General features: G+C 50.2%; 7 protein-coding genes across 7 annotated transcripts; 5 read left to right on the forward strand and 2 right to left on the reverse strand.

Moving 5' to 3' along the window:
- Nucleotides 1-2,833: 2,833 nt before the first annotated feature.
- Nucleotides 2,834-3,055, forward strand: VFPPC_18112 (hypothetical protein; the record flags this gene model as incomplete). Its single annotated transcript, XM_022429768.1, has 1 exon — nt 2,834-3,055. The coding sequence occupies one exon, from the start codon at nt 2,834-2,836 to the stop codon at nt 3,053-3,055; it is 222 nt and encodes a 73-aa protein (XP_022285180.1).
- A 651-nt stretch (nt 3,056-3,706) lies between these two features.
- Nucleotides 3,707-4,093, forward strand: VFPPC_07361 (hypothetical protein; the record flags this gene model as incomplete). Its single annotated transcript, XM_018286231.1, has 1 exon — nt 3,707-4,093. The coding sequence occupies one exon, from the start codon at nt 3,707-3,709 to the stop codon at nt 4,091-4,093; it is 387 nt and encodes a 128-aa protein (XP_018139633.1).
- Nucleotides 4,094-4,503: 410 nt separating this feature from the next.
- On the reverse strand, nt 4,504-5,366 carry VFPPC_14218 (hypothetical protein; the record flags this gene model as incomplete). The annotated part of the gene is made up of 5 exons (XM_018291987.1): nt 4,504-4,560; nt 4,618-4,736; nt 4,803-4,913; nt 4,969-4,986; nt 5,051-5,366. The coding sequence occupies 5 exons, from the start codon at nt 5,364-5,366 to the stop codon at nt 4,504-4,506; spliced, it is 621 nt and encodes a 206-aa protein (XP_018139632.1).
- Nucleotides 5,367-6,686: 1,320 nt separating this feature from the next.
- VFPPC_07363 (pheromone-processing carboxypeptidase KEX1) lies at nt 6,687-8,730 on the forward strand (the record flags this gene model as incomplete). Its single annotated transcript, XM_018286233.1, has 3 exons — nt 6,687-6,853; nt 6,959-7,319; nt 7,381-8,730. 3 exons carry the CDS (start codon nt 6,687-6,689, stop codon nt 8,728-8,730), a joined length of 1,878 nt encoding a protein of 625 aa, XP_018139630.1.
- A 720-nt stretch (nt 8,731-9,450) lies between these two features.
- Nucleotides 9,451-11,164, forward strand: VFPPC_14219 (zinc knuckle transcription factor (CnjB); the record flags this gene model as incomplete). Its single annotated transcript, XM_022428905.1, has 8 exons — nt 9,451-9,557; nt 9,605-9,694; nt 9,746-9,870; nt 9,923-10,471; nt 10,522-10,564; nt 10,616-10,692; nt 10,742-10,915; nt 10,965-11,164. 8 exons carry the CDS (start codon nt 9,451-9,453, stop codon nt 11,162-11,164), a joined length of 1,365 nt encoding a protein of 454 aa, XP_022284159.1.
- Nucleotides 11,165-11,675: 511 nt separating this feature from the next.
- VFPPC_07364 (glutathione S-transferase) lies at nt 11,676-12,724 on the forward strand (the record flags this gene model as incomplete). The annotated part of the gene is made up of 2 exons (XM_018286234.1): nt 11,676-11,777; nt 11,837-12,724. The coding sequence occupies 2 exons, from the start codon at nt 11,676-11,678 to the stop codon at nt 12,722-12,724; spliced, it is 990 nt and encodes a 329-aa protein (XP_018139628.1).
- Nucleotides 12,725-14,724: 2,000 nt separating this feature from the next.
- Nucleotides 14,725-14,946, reverse strand: VFPPC_07365 (hypothetical protein; the record flags this gene model as incomplete). Its single annotated transcript, XM_018286235.1, has 1 exon — nt 14,725-14,946. The coding sequence occupies one exon, from the start codon at nt 14,944-14,946 to the stop codon at nt 14,725-14,727; it is 222 nt and encodes a 73-aa protein (XP_018139627.1).
- Between the last annotated feature and the right edge of the window lie 1,837 nt (nt 14,947-16,783).

Genomic DNA, 16,783 nt, shown 5'->3' on the forward strand with positions numbered 1-16,783 from the left:
ATTCAACGCACCGGGAAGGAGGCACCTTCATCGACTGCTCAAGCCAGAAAGGATGCGTTGGTCGTGTGGCCATCATCATCATCATCATCATTTGATTCTACAACACGCCAAGCGTTTGACCTAGGGTGCGAGTCGGTACGAAGTCAGATTGACAGCAGCTCTCACTTCCTAGGTATTGTCTACACCTTGGAACCACTTCGTTTGAACGAAATGCATTGTGCACGACACAGCAAACTACACTGCAATTCGAAGACGCGCCACTTTCTTACTCAGATGACTCGGGTGTGAGCTCTCCTTGATATCAGCGCATTGCACTTTCGATCTCAACGTTGCCTCACAATAATTCACGGGCAGGGTAACCAGATTCTTCATTTCCAATCAAGGTTCCAGTGTTTTCCGAGTTAGATGTCCTGATTCACGCTCGAGTAATGGTCCGTTTCTGACCCCATCAATCCTCCTGCAAACGTGCAAAGAGAGCTGCGGTCATGTAACAAAACACAAGTCAGACAACATACAATCAATTGGAGCTAACTAAACCTAAAGTTGCGCGGCCATCAGAGTCACATGTCTTTTGTTGATCTTGACGTACACGGCCCAATGTGTCAACCGCTATAAACAAGAAGGGTCCTTGAAGCCACGACTATAAAAAATGATCTGATATGGTAATTGCTGCCACACCATGCCAATGACAGCAAGATTAGCGATAGGTCCGTCAGGTTTTGCGTTTTAGTCGCGGCCACTCTCCCCTTGCTGACGGTTCAGGCCAAGCAGCGTCTCAACTTGCACCGCTTTTGGGGTGACCCAACCTTCAGATGCATGTTTCATGGCTTGTGTCACAGACTCACAAGACATCCTGGCAATTGTCAAACGGCTCAACAGTGAATGACATGGGACCGGGATTGAGACGATGACCAAGCCGGCGCCATTCTTTGATGGCAAGCCTAGAGGCCGCCCGATAGCAATGGGCGACAGACATGAACTATATCGCAGACTCTATGTCATGACTTGGCACTCCTGGATTGTGATGCACGGTTTCTCGACAATCCGTAACTTTAGTCGTGGCTAGATGCAAGCAGGCAGGGTATGCCTCGCCGAACGTGGTGTCCATGTCAGGGTTCGGCTGGCGCCATGTCTCGGGCTGAGATACAAATCGTGAAATCCTCACTCAGAAGACACAAATATTATCCGCTCGGCCGTACCAAAGACCAAACATTTGATCTGGAAAGGCGATTCTCCCCAGAAAGCTGACCGCTCACATGGCAGGCCCAGTTCCGCCTACCTATTATCCAGGCTAATATTTCCGGACATAATAAAGACCTTGAGCCGGCAACCATCAAGTTCTACTTTTGGTATGTGGAGCAACGTAACTGGAGGCGCTGCTTTGCTTTCAGATGTTACCGCACCCAATACTTGGCAACCTCAGTCTGCATTGCTATTATGCCAATACACGAAGAAGCTTGCAGTGTCGTCAACTCGAAGCATCACCGTTCAATTTCACCTCACTTCAAGGATCCAACAAGGGAACAGGAAATGCAATAAAGGTTGAGTAACTTCAGAATCTGAAATATGCCTGGCTGCGCCTGTGACCCCGTCATCTCTCACTGTGCCATCAGCCAGGGGCCATCATATGGCTGTCCTTCGTCACATGAGAGTGCCTTAAAACATTGACATAATCTCAGGTCATTCATCGGCTCATTTATTGCTCAAGCATGGCAAAGTTCAGTAACGAAATATGCCGCATACCAAGCGTTTCCTGCTCCGTCCTGAACATGTTGACTTCAACATGCACATTATGTACATTTGATTACTCTGGGGGGAAGCCCAAAAGGGAGGAACATGGTTGGTTATTTCCAGTATTAATTGCTACTGCAGGCAGTATCCCTGCGCAGATCCAGCCACGAGCTGCAAATGGCTCAAGGTCCCAAGCCCACCACAAGGCTAACGCACCAGAATGTCCAATTTTGTCCGACAAGAAAGCAAAAGGGCAGCATGGTTTCATCTCAAGTTTTTGTGGAACGGCTTGACCAGATGACACGGAGCACGCACCGCTTTTGCCCAGCTCACCAACATTCCATTCCCCACTGCCTGAGACCATCATACCAGTGGCAGTGTCAGCATTTGACAAATTTCCACGTAAATATGAAGTCGGTCATGAGACGAACGTTTTGGAGATCTCGAGATTGATCATCAAGGGTACAGTAGATGTGGTGTGAGATGATGTTATATTCTCGTTGACCAGCCCTCGTTAACCATTGCCTACTTCAGCATTGGGTCAATAGTTCTGTGGTCTTATTGAACGAAATGAGGCTCAGAAGAACGGAACCATAGCCTTAGCAAGACCCCTTTTCGTCTTACTGCCCGCAGTCCAAGTAGAACTTGCTCGGGATGCATTGCAGGCCAATCATTCAACATATTCCTCTCAGGACTTTGCTAATGTCCAGACGGGATCTCAATACTCAATGCTAGTGCTACCTGACTTCGCGACTATTGCCAAAAAGTGGCTCGTGCTTCCGGGGAAGTCAAGTTGCCATATCCCAGACACATCCACTCTGGGGCATCATCTCCAGACTCCTCTAATCTCCCGGCTCAACAGTGTTTGGATTCCCGTCTTCTGATTTCAAAAACAGCGTGGCATCGAGCTGCAGCGCAACACAGCCTGTACACAACCTGCCGGCAAACCCGAATTCCGATCAAAAGGAGTTGCTTGTGGTGTGTTTCCCAATAACAAAAATCCAACGAGGTTCGGCCTGTGCATTGGGGTACGACGAAACCCAGAGTGTTTACAAGAAACCAGTCCACCAATCCTGTATGGACGTGCCAATATCTGTGCCAAATGTGTTTCTTCTGTTTACGCGAATCTCACTTGATTCACTGCCCGGCAAATCTTCGTAACCTCAGGGCGCAAAGATCAAGATTTCGGCCAGAGTTGAACACGGACTCGGTGGAAACACTTGTTGAAATGTTTCAGGCCGAAGAGAAGCTTCAGAGCAGGCATACCCCAATCATTGTATCGTCTTCCTTGAGTGGTCTAGGCCCCTCCATAGTGGCATTCTAAGCATGTGGCCATCGAAGGCGCTTTGACAAAGTGACTTACACGAGCGAGACTTTGAGCCGCTTGGTAGACTTGAGTTTGAAGTAACTCTTGATAAGTTGAGCATCGACGAGCCTTTCGCAGGTGTCTGTCCGGACTCCGGAGTGCAATGAGCGTGGGTTGCAATACGATCAAAGGGCAAGATCCCACGGAATGCGAGTTCATCCCAATCTATCAGACGCCACCTGACTCGATGAATAAATACATCGGACAATCGCGGATGACTCGCAGGTTTCTTTCTCGACTAGTCAATATGACAGCACGGGATGCCCAATTCGTCATCCTGCCACGCACATTGGAACAAATTGGACCACACTGCTCGTCAGATATCAGATCACCTACCAACGCTGAAGAAACGATCAATTGATCCTCTTCGGCAGGGCTGGAGCTGTCTGGGGGGTCATCGGTCATCCAAGCCTGGCCAGAACATGGTTCTATTGACTCCACAGCGGCATCACCAGCCAGCCCAAAAAAGAGCCACGGGAACAAAACGTCCATTCTTTAATTCACTCGCCGCCGTCTGCAAGGTGTTCAAGGATAATTTTAAATCGTCCCACTTTTAAGACCATCTGTTTCCGACACGGCTTGTGGCAGGGGAAGCTCCCCAAAAACTCAATGTTGTCACCATTGTTTCAGGGCTGGGCTACCGAGGTCCACAGCCATGTCTGTGTATTCCGGCGTTCTTTTTTTAGTATCTTGCTCATGATGTGTGTGGACTCGCAGTTGTCGTTTTGTGTCAGTGTCACCAAAGGTGTTTTCTGGTTGACAAGTCTGGTGTGCATGTTTGTGTGTTCAGCCAGAACGGTTTACAACTGCGCTGTCGTGACAAGTCTGGTCGGGACATTTGCCTGCTTGGTTGAAATTCAATGCAGAGGTTGTGACTGTGGTACCAGTGTCATGCACTCATGCGTCGGAGAATTATCGTATGAGACGTTGACGCATATATCTGTTTGTTCTGATGGGGGAGTCACTGTGTTCAGGTGTAACGGTGGCATTGTGTGATGGTTTCTCCAAGAATGGCTCTTCCCTTTGTCCTGGACGACAATCGATACCAGAAGGCTGGCGTTTGTTCACAGGAGAAACATGAACCTGGAAAAGCGTTCCCCAAGCCCACTGCGGTGTAGGGTAGGTAAGAAAGATTTCGTGCTTGAGTTGGTTGGGCTGTGGATGATCTCGGAACATTCATTGTTTTAGGTCTTTACGTTTCATGTAGGGTAACTGGCTGGTACTAATTGGCGGCATCGTCAAGGGCAGGCTGAAGTGATTGAGGATTCATGTCCCCTAGAAAATCCCAATAATTGTTTCCGGAGTTTCTGCTTATTGCCAAGGACGTCCATACCACACGGTCAAGTTATCTTTCTGCTTTTTTTATTATTAGGGGCCAAGTCATAACTTTTGTTCATATCTATCTTTTACATCAAGTCATCGAGAGACTTATCAGCATCCTTCTGTATCAACTCCTTCATCCCCTGTGTAGACTGTCAGTTTCTGGTCTCTCCTCATGGTACACTCCTCCATTCACTTACCTGGGGCATAATAGGATTGCCTTCCTTGTCCGTCACATAGCGAAATGGCATCTGTGTGCTCTCATGAGCATTGAACTTTAGCTCTGGAAAGTCGACATATGGGACCTTGTCCAGAGCGACTACTCTCATTAGCAAAGCTGACACACAAATGACCGGCGTATATAAAACAAAGTAGAACGACATACTGCCATCCTGAACAACCAAGCGAGTCACCCGCACAGCAGTATCAGTAGTCATCTGCTTGGGACCCAACCTCCTTCCCTCAAATCCCTTCTTTCTCAGCTCCGAGGTTCGATCTACACTCATTTAGCGGCACGGAATCAAAAAACACCGTCGCAAATATTGACATACCTCGCGGCGGGTCATCACCTTTCAACGTTTTCATCAGTCTCGGATCTTCGTTTCACTGACACGGCATAAAAAGGAAACATACCCAAAATACCGCCAAAGAGGAACGCATCAAACGTCTTCCCGTCCTCGGGAGACAGGTCCTTTGCGGCAGCAGGGTCCAGCAGACACACCTTTGGCTTGGTATCGGCGTACAGCTCCTCCACGCCGCGATGCTCGGGCTTGAATGCGGGGAGGTCGTTTAATCCGGCGGGGACTTTGAATTCAGCGGGTAAACTGGATAAAATGAAGGTACCGTTTGTTTCTTGGGTTTCTTTGGCAATGGCAATGTACTCTAGTTCTGACCAGGGGCCAAGTTCGGGGTCGAGATGTTCGACGATGAAGGTTTTGCCGGAAGCCATTTTTGTTTCTTGTTCCCGGGTGTGTATGGGCCGAGGGGATGGTAGGGTAGGGATGGCTTGAGGAGGTGGCGATGCGTGAATAGGCTGGGGCTGGGATGAGAGCGACTTCGCTTTTGGGCTGGTTCTGGGGAAAATTTCTGAGACTGGATGTGAGGTTTGGTGATTGGAGGTTTGGAGTGTGGGAAATGCGGCGGGTTTGTGGTGGTCTGGTGGAGAAGCCAATGTCTGGTGCTGGTGTGTTTGGGATATCAGGTTACGAAGACACCAGACGGCACTGTACTCTACATTTCGAGATTTTATATTCATCTCTTGTCTTGCAATATCACTGGATAAATTTTAAAAGGGCTTCCCGTTTCTGTCTTTTGGTGTTTATTTTGTTTTATTTTTTTGCGGCTGGGCTCAATGCGGCCTTCTCATTGTGTGACCCCAACTCTCAATGCACAGGAAGAAGACAGCTCTGACGTCTGATCAAATGGGATCTGATGGTCAATAAGCGCCAGTTTATTGAGAGGCCAAGCCACACCGAGGTGTCGAGTATGAGGTCAGCGGCATGAGGATCGGCTCTCGAGGGATTTATTGGCATGGAAATGGGCACAGGCATATGATCGCAACTTGACACTGAATTCGGGAATGGATGGTTGATTCTCATGCTTTGTTGGCAACTGCCGTGATGGATTTGCGGTGGTTATTTGTCGCAGCCACAGTTAGACAATGCAAATATTGAACACATGGACATCGATGCCCCATACTAGTGGCTGTGGGCGGAAGAACAGGGGCCCGGGCTCGTATCGATCGCTGAATGTGTGCTGCAGCTCGGCTTCCTCCAGAGCCGCCAGGCTGAACAGGGCCTGGCAATTCTCAACATTTGAACATTGAAGTGCTGGCACCGCCTCCACCAGTTGACTAGACGGGACATGGAACTGATGTGACCAGAACTCGACTTGGTTAGCCCCCTTCATGTTCATCCATGTTCTCTCCATATCAACGCCAGACTAGAACTTGGCCCGTCTGACTCGACCACATGCATTGCTTGCTTACGTAGGGGTCTAACAAGCCACATTGCCTCTGTCCCTAATTCGCAACATCACGACCATCAACATTACACGCTGAAATCGTCTCACCATCGAGATCCTTTCACACTTCCATCTGCATGAGGTAGAAACCGCAGCGACCGACCATACTTCGATCCTTTCCTGACCGCCGCCCACGCCCTCGCCGTCCCTGTGCCCCCTGGGCGCGCTCGCCATCGCAGCCGGCTAGCCATCCCTCCCTCCCTCCTCTGGTGTCCGTCCGTGTCTGGTGTCCGACGGTCGGGTCGACATGCTTTCCTCGTCCTCACGGGCGCTCGCCAGATCATGGCATGCGCTCACCGTTCTGGCACTCTGGCCCATGTCAGTACTGGCCGAGGGTAAATCTGCCGCTGACTTTTACGTCCGCGAGCTGCCTGGTCTTCCCAAAGATGCTCCTCCGATCAAGATGCATGCAGGGTGAGGCAACCCATCCTTTGACCAGAAACGTTGCGAACCACGTTTCAGAAATGAATGGCTTTGTACGAGAACGAGACTAACGAGATATTGGCCCTCGGCCTGCAGTCACATCGAGGTCGTTCCAGAGCACAATGGCAACTTGTTCTTCTGGCACTTCCAAAACAATCACATTGCGAACCGCCAACGAACCGTGATATGGCTCAATGGTGGACCCGGGTGCAGCTCCGAGGATGGCGCCTTGATGGAGGTTGGCCCGTATAGGGTCAAGAGTGACAAGACGTTGGCTCTGAATAACGGTACCTGGAATGAGTTTGCCAATTTGCTCTTTGTCGACAATCCTGTCGGTACTGGCTTCAGTTATGTCGACACGAATAGCTATATCCATGAGCTGAGCACCATGTCGACTCAGTTTGTTACCTTTTTGGAGAAGTTCTTTGCTATTTTCCCAGAATACGAGCACGATGATGTAAGTGTACCTGCAGAACAGGACAAGTTGCATTGCTTTTTACTGACAATATGAACCCCAGCTTTATTTCGCTGGAGAGTCGTACGCCGGACAACATATTCCTTACATCGCGAAAGCCATCCTCGATCGTAACAAGGTGAAGAGCCGTAAAGAACAGTGGAACCTTAGCGGCCTTCTTATTGGGAATGGCTGGATCTCTCCACGAGACCAGTCCGACGCATACTTGAAGTTTAGTCTGGAGAAGGGTCTGATTGAGAAGGGGTCGGACGCGTCGAAGGAGCTCCATCATATGCAGAGAATATGTGATAAGCAACTTGCCTCTGATCCTGGACACGTCGATTACAACGATTGTGAAAGCATTCTGCAGAGGATCCTCCAGGTTACCAAAAAGGGGACTGGTGACCAGGCGTGCATCAACATGTACGATGTGCGGCTCCGCGATTCTTCACCCGCCTGTGGCATGAATTGGCCCCCCGACTTGGATAATGTCGGGCCATATTTGCGCGAACCACTGGTCATGGCAGGGCTGAATCTTGATAGGCAACGGGCGACTGGGTGGCAGGAGTGCAACAGCAAAGTGCATGCTGCGTTTAATAACCGCAATTCGACGGCCGCCATCGGCTTGTTCCCTGACATCCTTAAAGAGGTCCCCATTCTTCTCTTCTCTGGAGCCGAGGACCTGATTTGCAATCATATTGGCACGGAGCAGCTGATCAGTAATTTGGACTGGAATGGTGGCCGGGGATTCGAAGTTACGCCAGGTAACTGGGCTCCCCGCAGGCAATGGACGTTTGAGGGAGAGGTTGCCGGTTTTTGGCAGGAAGCTCGAAACCTGACCTATGTTCTCTTCTACAATGCCTCACACATGGTCCCCTTTGACTACCCGCGACGATCACGAGATATGCTGGACCGCTTCATGAAGATCGACATCAGCAGCATTGGTGGCCAGCCTTCAGACAGTCGGATTGATGGCGAAAAGGGCCCAGACACTTCTGTCGGCGGAGCGACCAACCACACACAGCAACACGAGAATGAGGCAAAGAAGAAGCTCGATGCTGCCAAGTGGCAAGCATACAGAAGATCCGGCGAAGTGGTACTTGTCATTGTTATCATTGCTGCATCAGCATGGGGATACTTCATTTGGCGTCAGCGACGCAAGGGTGCCGCATACTCTGCCCTGCGCAGCGATGAAGCTGACCAGTCGAGAACGGGACTGGCGGCTTTCCATGATCGTCAAAATGCCGGTGGTGATTTGGAGGCAGCTGCTTTTGATGAAACCACTGTCGATAACATCCAATTGCAGGAGTCAATCGGCCGCGGCGGCGAGGGCAAATATAGCATCGGGGACGACAGCGACGAGGAAGAGGAGGAGGCTACCAAGCAAGGACACTCGGATAAGAGGAACTTGTAAATGTCATTTCATAGCGGGAGGCGTCATGTCGACAGGCAAATGGCATCAGGAAAAGGCAAAATCATCACGGCGTTTTGGCGCGTTTCTTTTTGTTGTATATATGAGCTAGTTAATGGACAGCTGTCAATTATATATTTGCGATGCGTGTGTGATGTGAGGAAGTCGGTGTCCCTGTACCATCGTCTCGAGGAGCATTAGGTACCTGAGCAGCAAATGTAACAGAATGAATGCCTGCCTAGGGTATCTATAGCTAAGTAACTATGTATGTATTCTGCTCCTCTGATACGCGTCGATGTTATTTAATAAACAGACTAACAAGCGCAGCTTTTGGAGTTCATGTGCACATTGCCTCTGCCAGCTGTCAGGAAATTCGCCAACTGTCAGACACTCGACGAGCAGCTGCGCTATTTGTTTTTATTTTGCTTCTCGCTCGCCTCTTTATTTTCTCCCTCCTTTCCACTCCATCACGGTGGCATATTTCGTCGCTTCCTGTGATAATTGCATCCTGACATTCGTGCCGTTGCCCTTGTCTTTGCGGGCTCCTTTGAGAATTGTCAGAAGTCTCTGCTGAGTCTACGCAGAAACATTCCCTCTGTTTCGTCTGCTAGTGAGTTCTCTGCCTTCATTTCCGCCAGTCTTTTGCCGTTCAAACACTACAAGATTTCATCACGTAAATACTGATTGTGGGCGAGTCCCCGCGAATTCCAGCCATCAGTCACAATGGGGGACTGGGGAAACAACAACAACAGCAACTGGGGGTCAGGCGGAGGCAACGATTCTGGATGGAATCAGCCCATCGTCACTTGTGGTGCCTGCAGCCAGGAAGGGTAGGCAACTTTTTTCCCGAGAATTGTGCCGTAACTGACACCACTAGCAGCCATGAGGAGGCCAATTGCCCGAACAAGCATATGGAAGCTGGTGATGGCGGAGTCAATGACAAGTGCTTCAACTGCGGTGAAACCGGGTAAGTTATCTTTCGCCCTGGTATGGAGTATGTCGCTGACTTTTCCAAAAGGCATCGTGTCGCCGACTGCCCTACACCTCGAGACACGGCTTGTCGGTATTGCAAACAGGAGGGACATGTCATTCGGGACTGTCCCGACAAGCCACCTATGGTTTGTGACAACTGCGGTCAGGAGGGTAAGAGTTGCAAATTTTTAATGTACATGGCATCTTCGCTGAATACACGCAGGCCACATGCGTAAAACCTGCGAAAATGCGCGAGTCATCAACAGGGACCATATCGCAGATGTCGAGCCTCAGGAGGCGATTGCCAAGATGAAGACTGCGTGCTCCGAACGAGATGTGGACGATGCCAAGGAAGCTGTTCAGGAGTACGTCAAGGCAGTCGGAGGGGACGTTACCTATCGTGAGCTGCAGTCCAAGTTCATTGAAGAAGGTGTCAATCTCTGGCTCATTGCTGCAGAGCGCCAGCTCGTCAACGTCTTCACCAACATGGACTTGCAGGGCAACACTGGCAAAAAGTATTCCATCTCGTACCGGTTCTCGGAGAAACCTGAGCGGCCCCGTGAAGCAGAGTCATTCCCAAAGAGTCGGGAGGAGCTTCTGGAGAGGCTTGACGATGCTGGGGAGGTGGTCGACAGTGGATTGCGAAAGTGCACCAACTGCGGCGAACTAGGACACATCAGCAAGTTTTGCACTCAGGAGAAGGCCGAGAAGAGTACGGCGCCAGTCATCTCTTGCCACAACTGTGGTGCTGAAGGCCACCGTATTCGCGATTGTACGTTCCTGTGTCTACCTCTCTGATGTAACGGTGCTTATGACTTTTAGGTCCTGAACCACGGGTTGACAAGTTTGCATGCCGAAACTGCGGGTAAGTGCTCAGGTGTGAGATACTCGTCCTCAACACTGCTGACAACAGTAGAAAATCCGGACACAGAGCGTCCGAGTGCGAAGAACCGCCCAACCTGGACAATATGGAATGCCGCAAGTGCGGTGAAAGTAGGTAACGCTGTGAATAACTCATGAAACAAATTCTAACTTGCTCCAGAGGGCCACATGGGTAAAGATTGTCCACAGGGGGGTGGCCGAGCCTGTCGCAATTGCGGCCAGGAAGGCCATATAGCCAAAGAGTGCGACCAGCCTCAGAACATGGACAATGTTACCTGCCGCAACTGCGAGAAGAATGGCCATTTCAGCCGTGACTGCCCCGAACCTAAAGATTGTGAGTACTACATGCTCCCTGCCACTCCAGACATATTGACCTCCCGTAGGGAGCAAAGTGCAGTGTTCCAACTGTCAAAAGTACGGACACACCAAAGTCCGCTGCAAGGAGCCCCTTGTTGCCGAGGATGATGGTGGTTTCCCCGATGCTACTGAAAATGCGTCAGCAGCACCTGCTGATTCCCCATGGCCAAGTGGCGATGGAGGCGGCCAATCCAACGGATTTACAGTCGAGAATGGTGGATGGTAATTCCTCACATCAATAAAATGCTCCATCTACAGGTCTTACCTGCAGAGGACATGTGCCCTTGGTGTTTTGCTATTTTATTCGCGGAACAGGTTTCTGACTGCGTTATGGGCTCATGGGTACGCTGCCTCCGATACGAACGATGATTTGATGGCGGCAGGATTCCAAATGAATGAGGCTGACGTGGACGACGGGTGATTAATATTCAAGTGTTTAGCTCAAATGAATCGAAGAGTCATATGCCACATTCTCTTACCATGTTCATGATGCATGTTGCTGCAAAGATGTTGTTCAAGATCTGTAACACGCCATTGGCTAGCTCCTCAACTCCACCCCCGCACGCAGCCGAGGTACGGTCAACACGCCTTTCGGCATAAACTCAACCCCAAAGCCCAGTGTTATATTTCATTCAATTCCATCAATTGAACAGGCCAACGTTCTCAATTGCTAAGGATCTCACATAAACCTAAAAGTGCCATCTCATTTCATACTTCTTCCGGAAAAACACGTTAAAATGGCTGCCGAAAACATCATCCTATACCACTACGCCTACTCACCATACGCCCGCCGAGTGTCGTGGTATCTCACCCTTCGCGGCATTCCCCACGCACAATGTGTATGTTTTTTCATCACAGACTCCCAAAGTCTCAATTCTTCCAAACTAACATTACCAAGGTCCAACCGCCAACAATGCCTCGCCCAGACATATCCCGCCTCGGCATCTCCTATAGACGCATCCCCATCCTCTCCATCGGCAAAGACGTCTACCTCGACACGCGCCTCCAGCTCATCAAACTCGAAGCCCTCGACATCCCCAACCCTCCCCTCAGCGCAAGCCAGCCAGACCAGCGTGCCATCCAGCGTCTCCTCTCAACCCTCATGACCGACGCCGGCGTCTTCGGCTGGGCAGCCTCCCTCCTCCCCAGCGACCTCCCGCTCCTCAAAAACCCAACCTTCCAAAAGGACCGCGCCGAATTCTTCGGCTCCCAACCCAAACCTGACCCCAAGCACGTCGCCCTCCGCGAAGTCGCCTCCGTCTTCCACTTCCTCGAGACCACCCTCCTAGCTGACGGGCGGGAATGGATCCTCAAAACCCCGTCGCCTAGTCTGGCGGATATTGAGGCCGTGTGGCCGCTGCACTGGATGGCTGGTATCCCGAGTGCGTTGCCCAAGGAGAAGTTTGGGCCGGAGGTGTATCCGCTGGTGTATGCGTGGATTCAGCGCTTCGACGAGGCGGTTTCGCGGGCGAAGAAGGCGCTTGGCAAGCCGAAGACGTTGACGGGCGAGGAGGCCGAGAGTGTGATTTTGGAGAGCAAGTATAATGAGGGGGAGGGCGGGGTTGACGAGGGGGATTTTGAGGTTGTCAAGACGGGGTTGAGGAAGGGGGATGAGATTACGGTTGGGCCGACGGATTTTGGGGCCGTGAGGAGGGATGTGGGGAGGTTGGTTGCGTTGACGGCGGAGGAGGTTGTTTATGAGACGAGGGGGGAGAAGGGGGCTGTGAGGGTTCATGCGCCGAGGCATGGGTTTAGGATTCGGAAGGGGAGGGAGGAGAGGCTTTGAAGATAAGGATGGGAATGTGATGAGGTGAGTGGTGATGAGTATGTGGGGTGGGATTTAGTGGTGTGATTTTGCTGTTGGGTTAGATTGTATGGTTGGATATCTACCTGGATAGGTAGATGGGAGTGAATGTTATGTTGGATGGAAATACACGAGCCTTTGGTGTTTCTGATGGGCTTTGATGGTTTTGTTGTTCGGGACACTACCCTAGATTGTGCGTTAGTATTACGCAGTCACGTGTATATTGTGTTGCTTGTTCGATACAGATTGCTTATATTTATATATTGAGTTTTACTTATGGAAGACCCGTAGAGAAAGCATTTGTCACGGCCGAGTCTTGTGCCAGACATGACCTTATGACATAGGAGTTACGATCAACACCAACAAAGCCAGTGCCTAGTGTTTGTACTATATACCCTTGCACCACAAATAAAGGAAGTGGTGGAATCGCAGTGTGAAAAGCTCTGTATTGACTAGAAGTATAGCCAAACAGCCCCTGGAATGACATGTAAAAGAAGAATTGCAAGTCTCGTCTGTGGATGTTGAGCACCACCGTAGCCTTGAAACCAAAACCTACCTGTGCTGATCAGTATAGTCGAGGGGACGTTCCTCTGATATGAATTTGTACAGATTTTTACTATTACAAGGTACCTGCTACGAGTTGACATAGAATATGATACACGCCAGGTGTAGTGTGCACTGACGTGTTGGATCATGCCGTGCCGGACAAATATAAGACTTGAGAATGGCGGGTACACGAGGCTACTTGCGTGGTTCTATCGCCAGTTGAGATGTAAAGATAATGCCGAGGAATATTTCATCCCGTAATGCTGGCGGTCTATCAGGATATGTGTACGTGCTACATGCCCAGTTGTCAGTTCTAGATATCTTTCCAGCAACCGCAGATACGGCGGCATTGTGGTCTTGGTAAGCTTCATCGTCAACATAGTGTAACCCTTTAATCCAAGACAGGTCGGCATCACCAAATTTAGTGCCAATCCGTCCATCGCATGACCAGATGACATGGACATCGCCACACTACGGTGTCCGCCTTGGGAGCGGAAGACATGTTTATCACGAGAATATAGCAGCTTGTCACTGCGAAATATTGCCCATCTTCTCTGGGCAAGCAAGACGGTGAATCAGGTTTCGAAATGGGCTGTACAACAAGATCGTTTGGTGTTTAGGGGTACCTTATGGAGGTAGTTTAACACACAGAAAGGCAGTTTGAGAATTTCGGTTCTTGGTCACGATATCTACACTTCTTGGTTGAAGAGCTAGACCGGCTGACTACGGACTACGTGGAGGTACTATAAAAGTCCATTTACGACTACGCGGACTGAAAGTGCCATGTTATGTCGAGTGCATATGCGTTTCTACTTTTGTATGCCAAGACGTTGTGCTGATCGAGACTGACGCTCTTAAACCTGCATGATAATCAGCATGGCATAGGCTGACCTTGTACGTTATTAATTGACTTTGAGAGTTTGGAATGACAGAAACATGCGAATGAGTTGGCGGGGAAGTTGCAGAACGGATAAACGGATTTAGAATAGATGTAGATGCCATAATGGGAGCCAATATGCAAGTGCAGCTAATATAAAAGCGTGCAGTGTGGTATTGGGAGGACATGGACAATAGGATGCGTCGTCTTGACACCTGCATTGCAGATTACGTTTGGATACGACCGGTAGCACGCCAAGTTGTATTTCATCCTTCAATGTTGATCTCAGGGCTCATATGAGCATTAGCAGGACTATTCTTCCCAACACTCGCGTACATTGGGCTGCACAAACAAGATGTGGCTAGATGCACCTTTGAGGATCGTGATGCTGTGTTGATCATCCCAAGCAAGTGGTGAGATTCGCCCGCAAAGTTACCTGTTGCATGACACAGCTGTCCACATTCATGTGCATGGGTGACAACTGTCGAATCACTTCACACAGCATGTCTTGCATAGTCACGCCCTCGAAAAATTATGTACCTTATCAAGCATTCGAGATCTACAGGATATAAGGCGGAATTGACCAGCAAATGATCAAGCTGCAACCTGTGTGAATGTTGCCTCTCCCGGCTGGCTGCATGCCAGTGACGTAACTTGTGTCATGCTCCAACTTTGGGATAAAGAGCCCCAAGGAAGCTTTATTCGGGCCATTCAAGATGTAATTTTGGGCAAGAATGAAAGGCGCATGCCATGCGACCGGGAACTGGCCGACTCTCCTCATCAAGCTTTGCTATCCTGTTGAAACACAAACCAAGGCAGTCACAGAGGCAATGCCTGGTCGATATTGAGGGCATGGAGCTGACGTCATGCAGTCCTCATAGCGCGACATCATCACAGAGACCCCCTTGCCAAGACACTGCACAGTGCCGGATTAGTGTGGGTCCTCGTGACACGGCTTGCACTGTGCTTGCATCCGTGTGCTTGTGTGTGCTTGTATGTGGGGGGTTCAATGTTCCGGGATGGAGTGATTGTGTCTGGTGAGTCTGAGTGACTGATGAGTGTGGTGTTCAATGTTGGGAGTTGCGGCTTCGTCTGGTCTGGTCTGGTCTGGTCTGGTCAGATCAGTCGCATTGTCGCCCAGCTAAGAGCCAAACCAACCGAGGCCAACCAATTTTTTCTGCATCAATTGTGTTCGGGGTGCATGCACCTCTTGGCCGATTTGGGCTCTTGAGATCAAGGGCCAAAAACTGCCGATGGTTTTTTGTTGTAATTTTGTTCTGCATGGCTTGTGGGAGGCTTGACTCTGGCTTGCGTTGCCATTCTGGCCCATTTGACCTTGCATGTCTCCTTCTAACAGGACAAGCAACACGAGTTGTCACCGAGACAACTTCTGTGAGGCCAAACATGCGGCGGGAGAACAACTCCTCCACTGCTCCTCCAAAAGGGTCATCATAAATCAGTCCCATCTCACTTCAGCGACGATATGGCTTGTGAGTTCCAGGGGCTCAGATGCGACTAGTGTGAAGCAGTCACCTCATTTGTCAGAGCAAGTTGAGCAAAATCTGCAGGGAGGCGACAAATATTGACTAGGCCGCCACATCATAACCTCGCTGTTCTAGACTCTGACTTGTAGTTATTCGGAATTTTGATATGGGCACCGGTTATGGCTTTCGACTGCCAGACTTGCAAATCTGTTTAGTCTGAGTTACTGACAGACAATCAAGGCTGAAGTTGAAACCAAAGTCGAGAACCACGAAATGGATTCGGCCCCAAGCGCAGCATTCTGATAGGTCGATGGTCTTCCACTGGCTCGCCGTCCATGAAAGGGTTCTCTTGCTCAAATGTGTAATTGTTCGTCACTCCGCGTTAGCGGCATCCCAAAGCTGAGAGATTCTGATGCAACCCCCTGGGCTATCAAATCGAGGGTTCTCGACTTCGATAATGTCAATATCCTCCGTAGTTTTCCCAGCTTGGCGCAGCCGCTGGCTTTTTGTCTTCTCAACTGCGTCCGCATCTCTGGATGGGAAACCCCGACTGTGGCTAACTCCGTCTCCAGCTCGGGCATGGCGGTGCACAGGGCTGAGGGGTAGGATACAATAGTTGGATGCGAGGACCCTTCGTTGCCCTTTCCATTTGCCCTTTGCCACGGAAGCCACGATCAATTTGCCATACACGCGTGAGATTGAGACGGTATTGGAGTCGGCTGGTGATGTTAAACGCGACATGTCGTGCGGTGGAGTCCATGGACACAAGCCGGGATTGTAAGTGGACGTCTGTTGATTGATGTCAGAAAAGACGTGAATGGATATTGTGCAGATCATCCCCGGCCACCTCATGCATCCAGAGCACCGTCTGGTACGGTATTGGCCAGAAAATGTTACATGCGTCAGCCGCGACACGGTGCGAGACGAATTCTTGGTTTGGGCAGCATGTTGTGCCAGGTGGTCGTGTGTGTGTGAAGGTGAATACCATCCCGTGCTAAAATCACCACATCGCTCAGCACGCGATTTGATGCGATGGGGCCCTGGTGCTGGTTGGCCATATCTTTTGACGTGTGCTTGCTTGCCTGCTTGTTTGGAGCAGAAGCTCCGTTTGACCCGGGGGCCGTCGACAGGACG

Source organism: Pochonia chlamydosporia, chromosome 7 (assembly GCF_001653235.2).
Source record: "Pochonia chlamydosporia 170 chromosome 7, whole genome shotgun sequence".
NCBI classification, from domain to species: domain Eukaryota; kingdom Fungi; phylum Ascomycota; class Sordariomycetes; order Hypocreales; family Clavicipitaceae; genus Pochonia; species Pochonia chlamydosporia.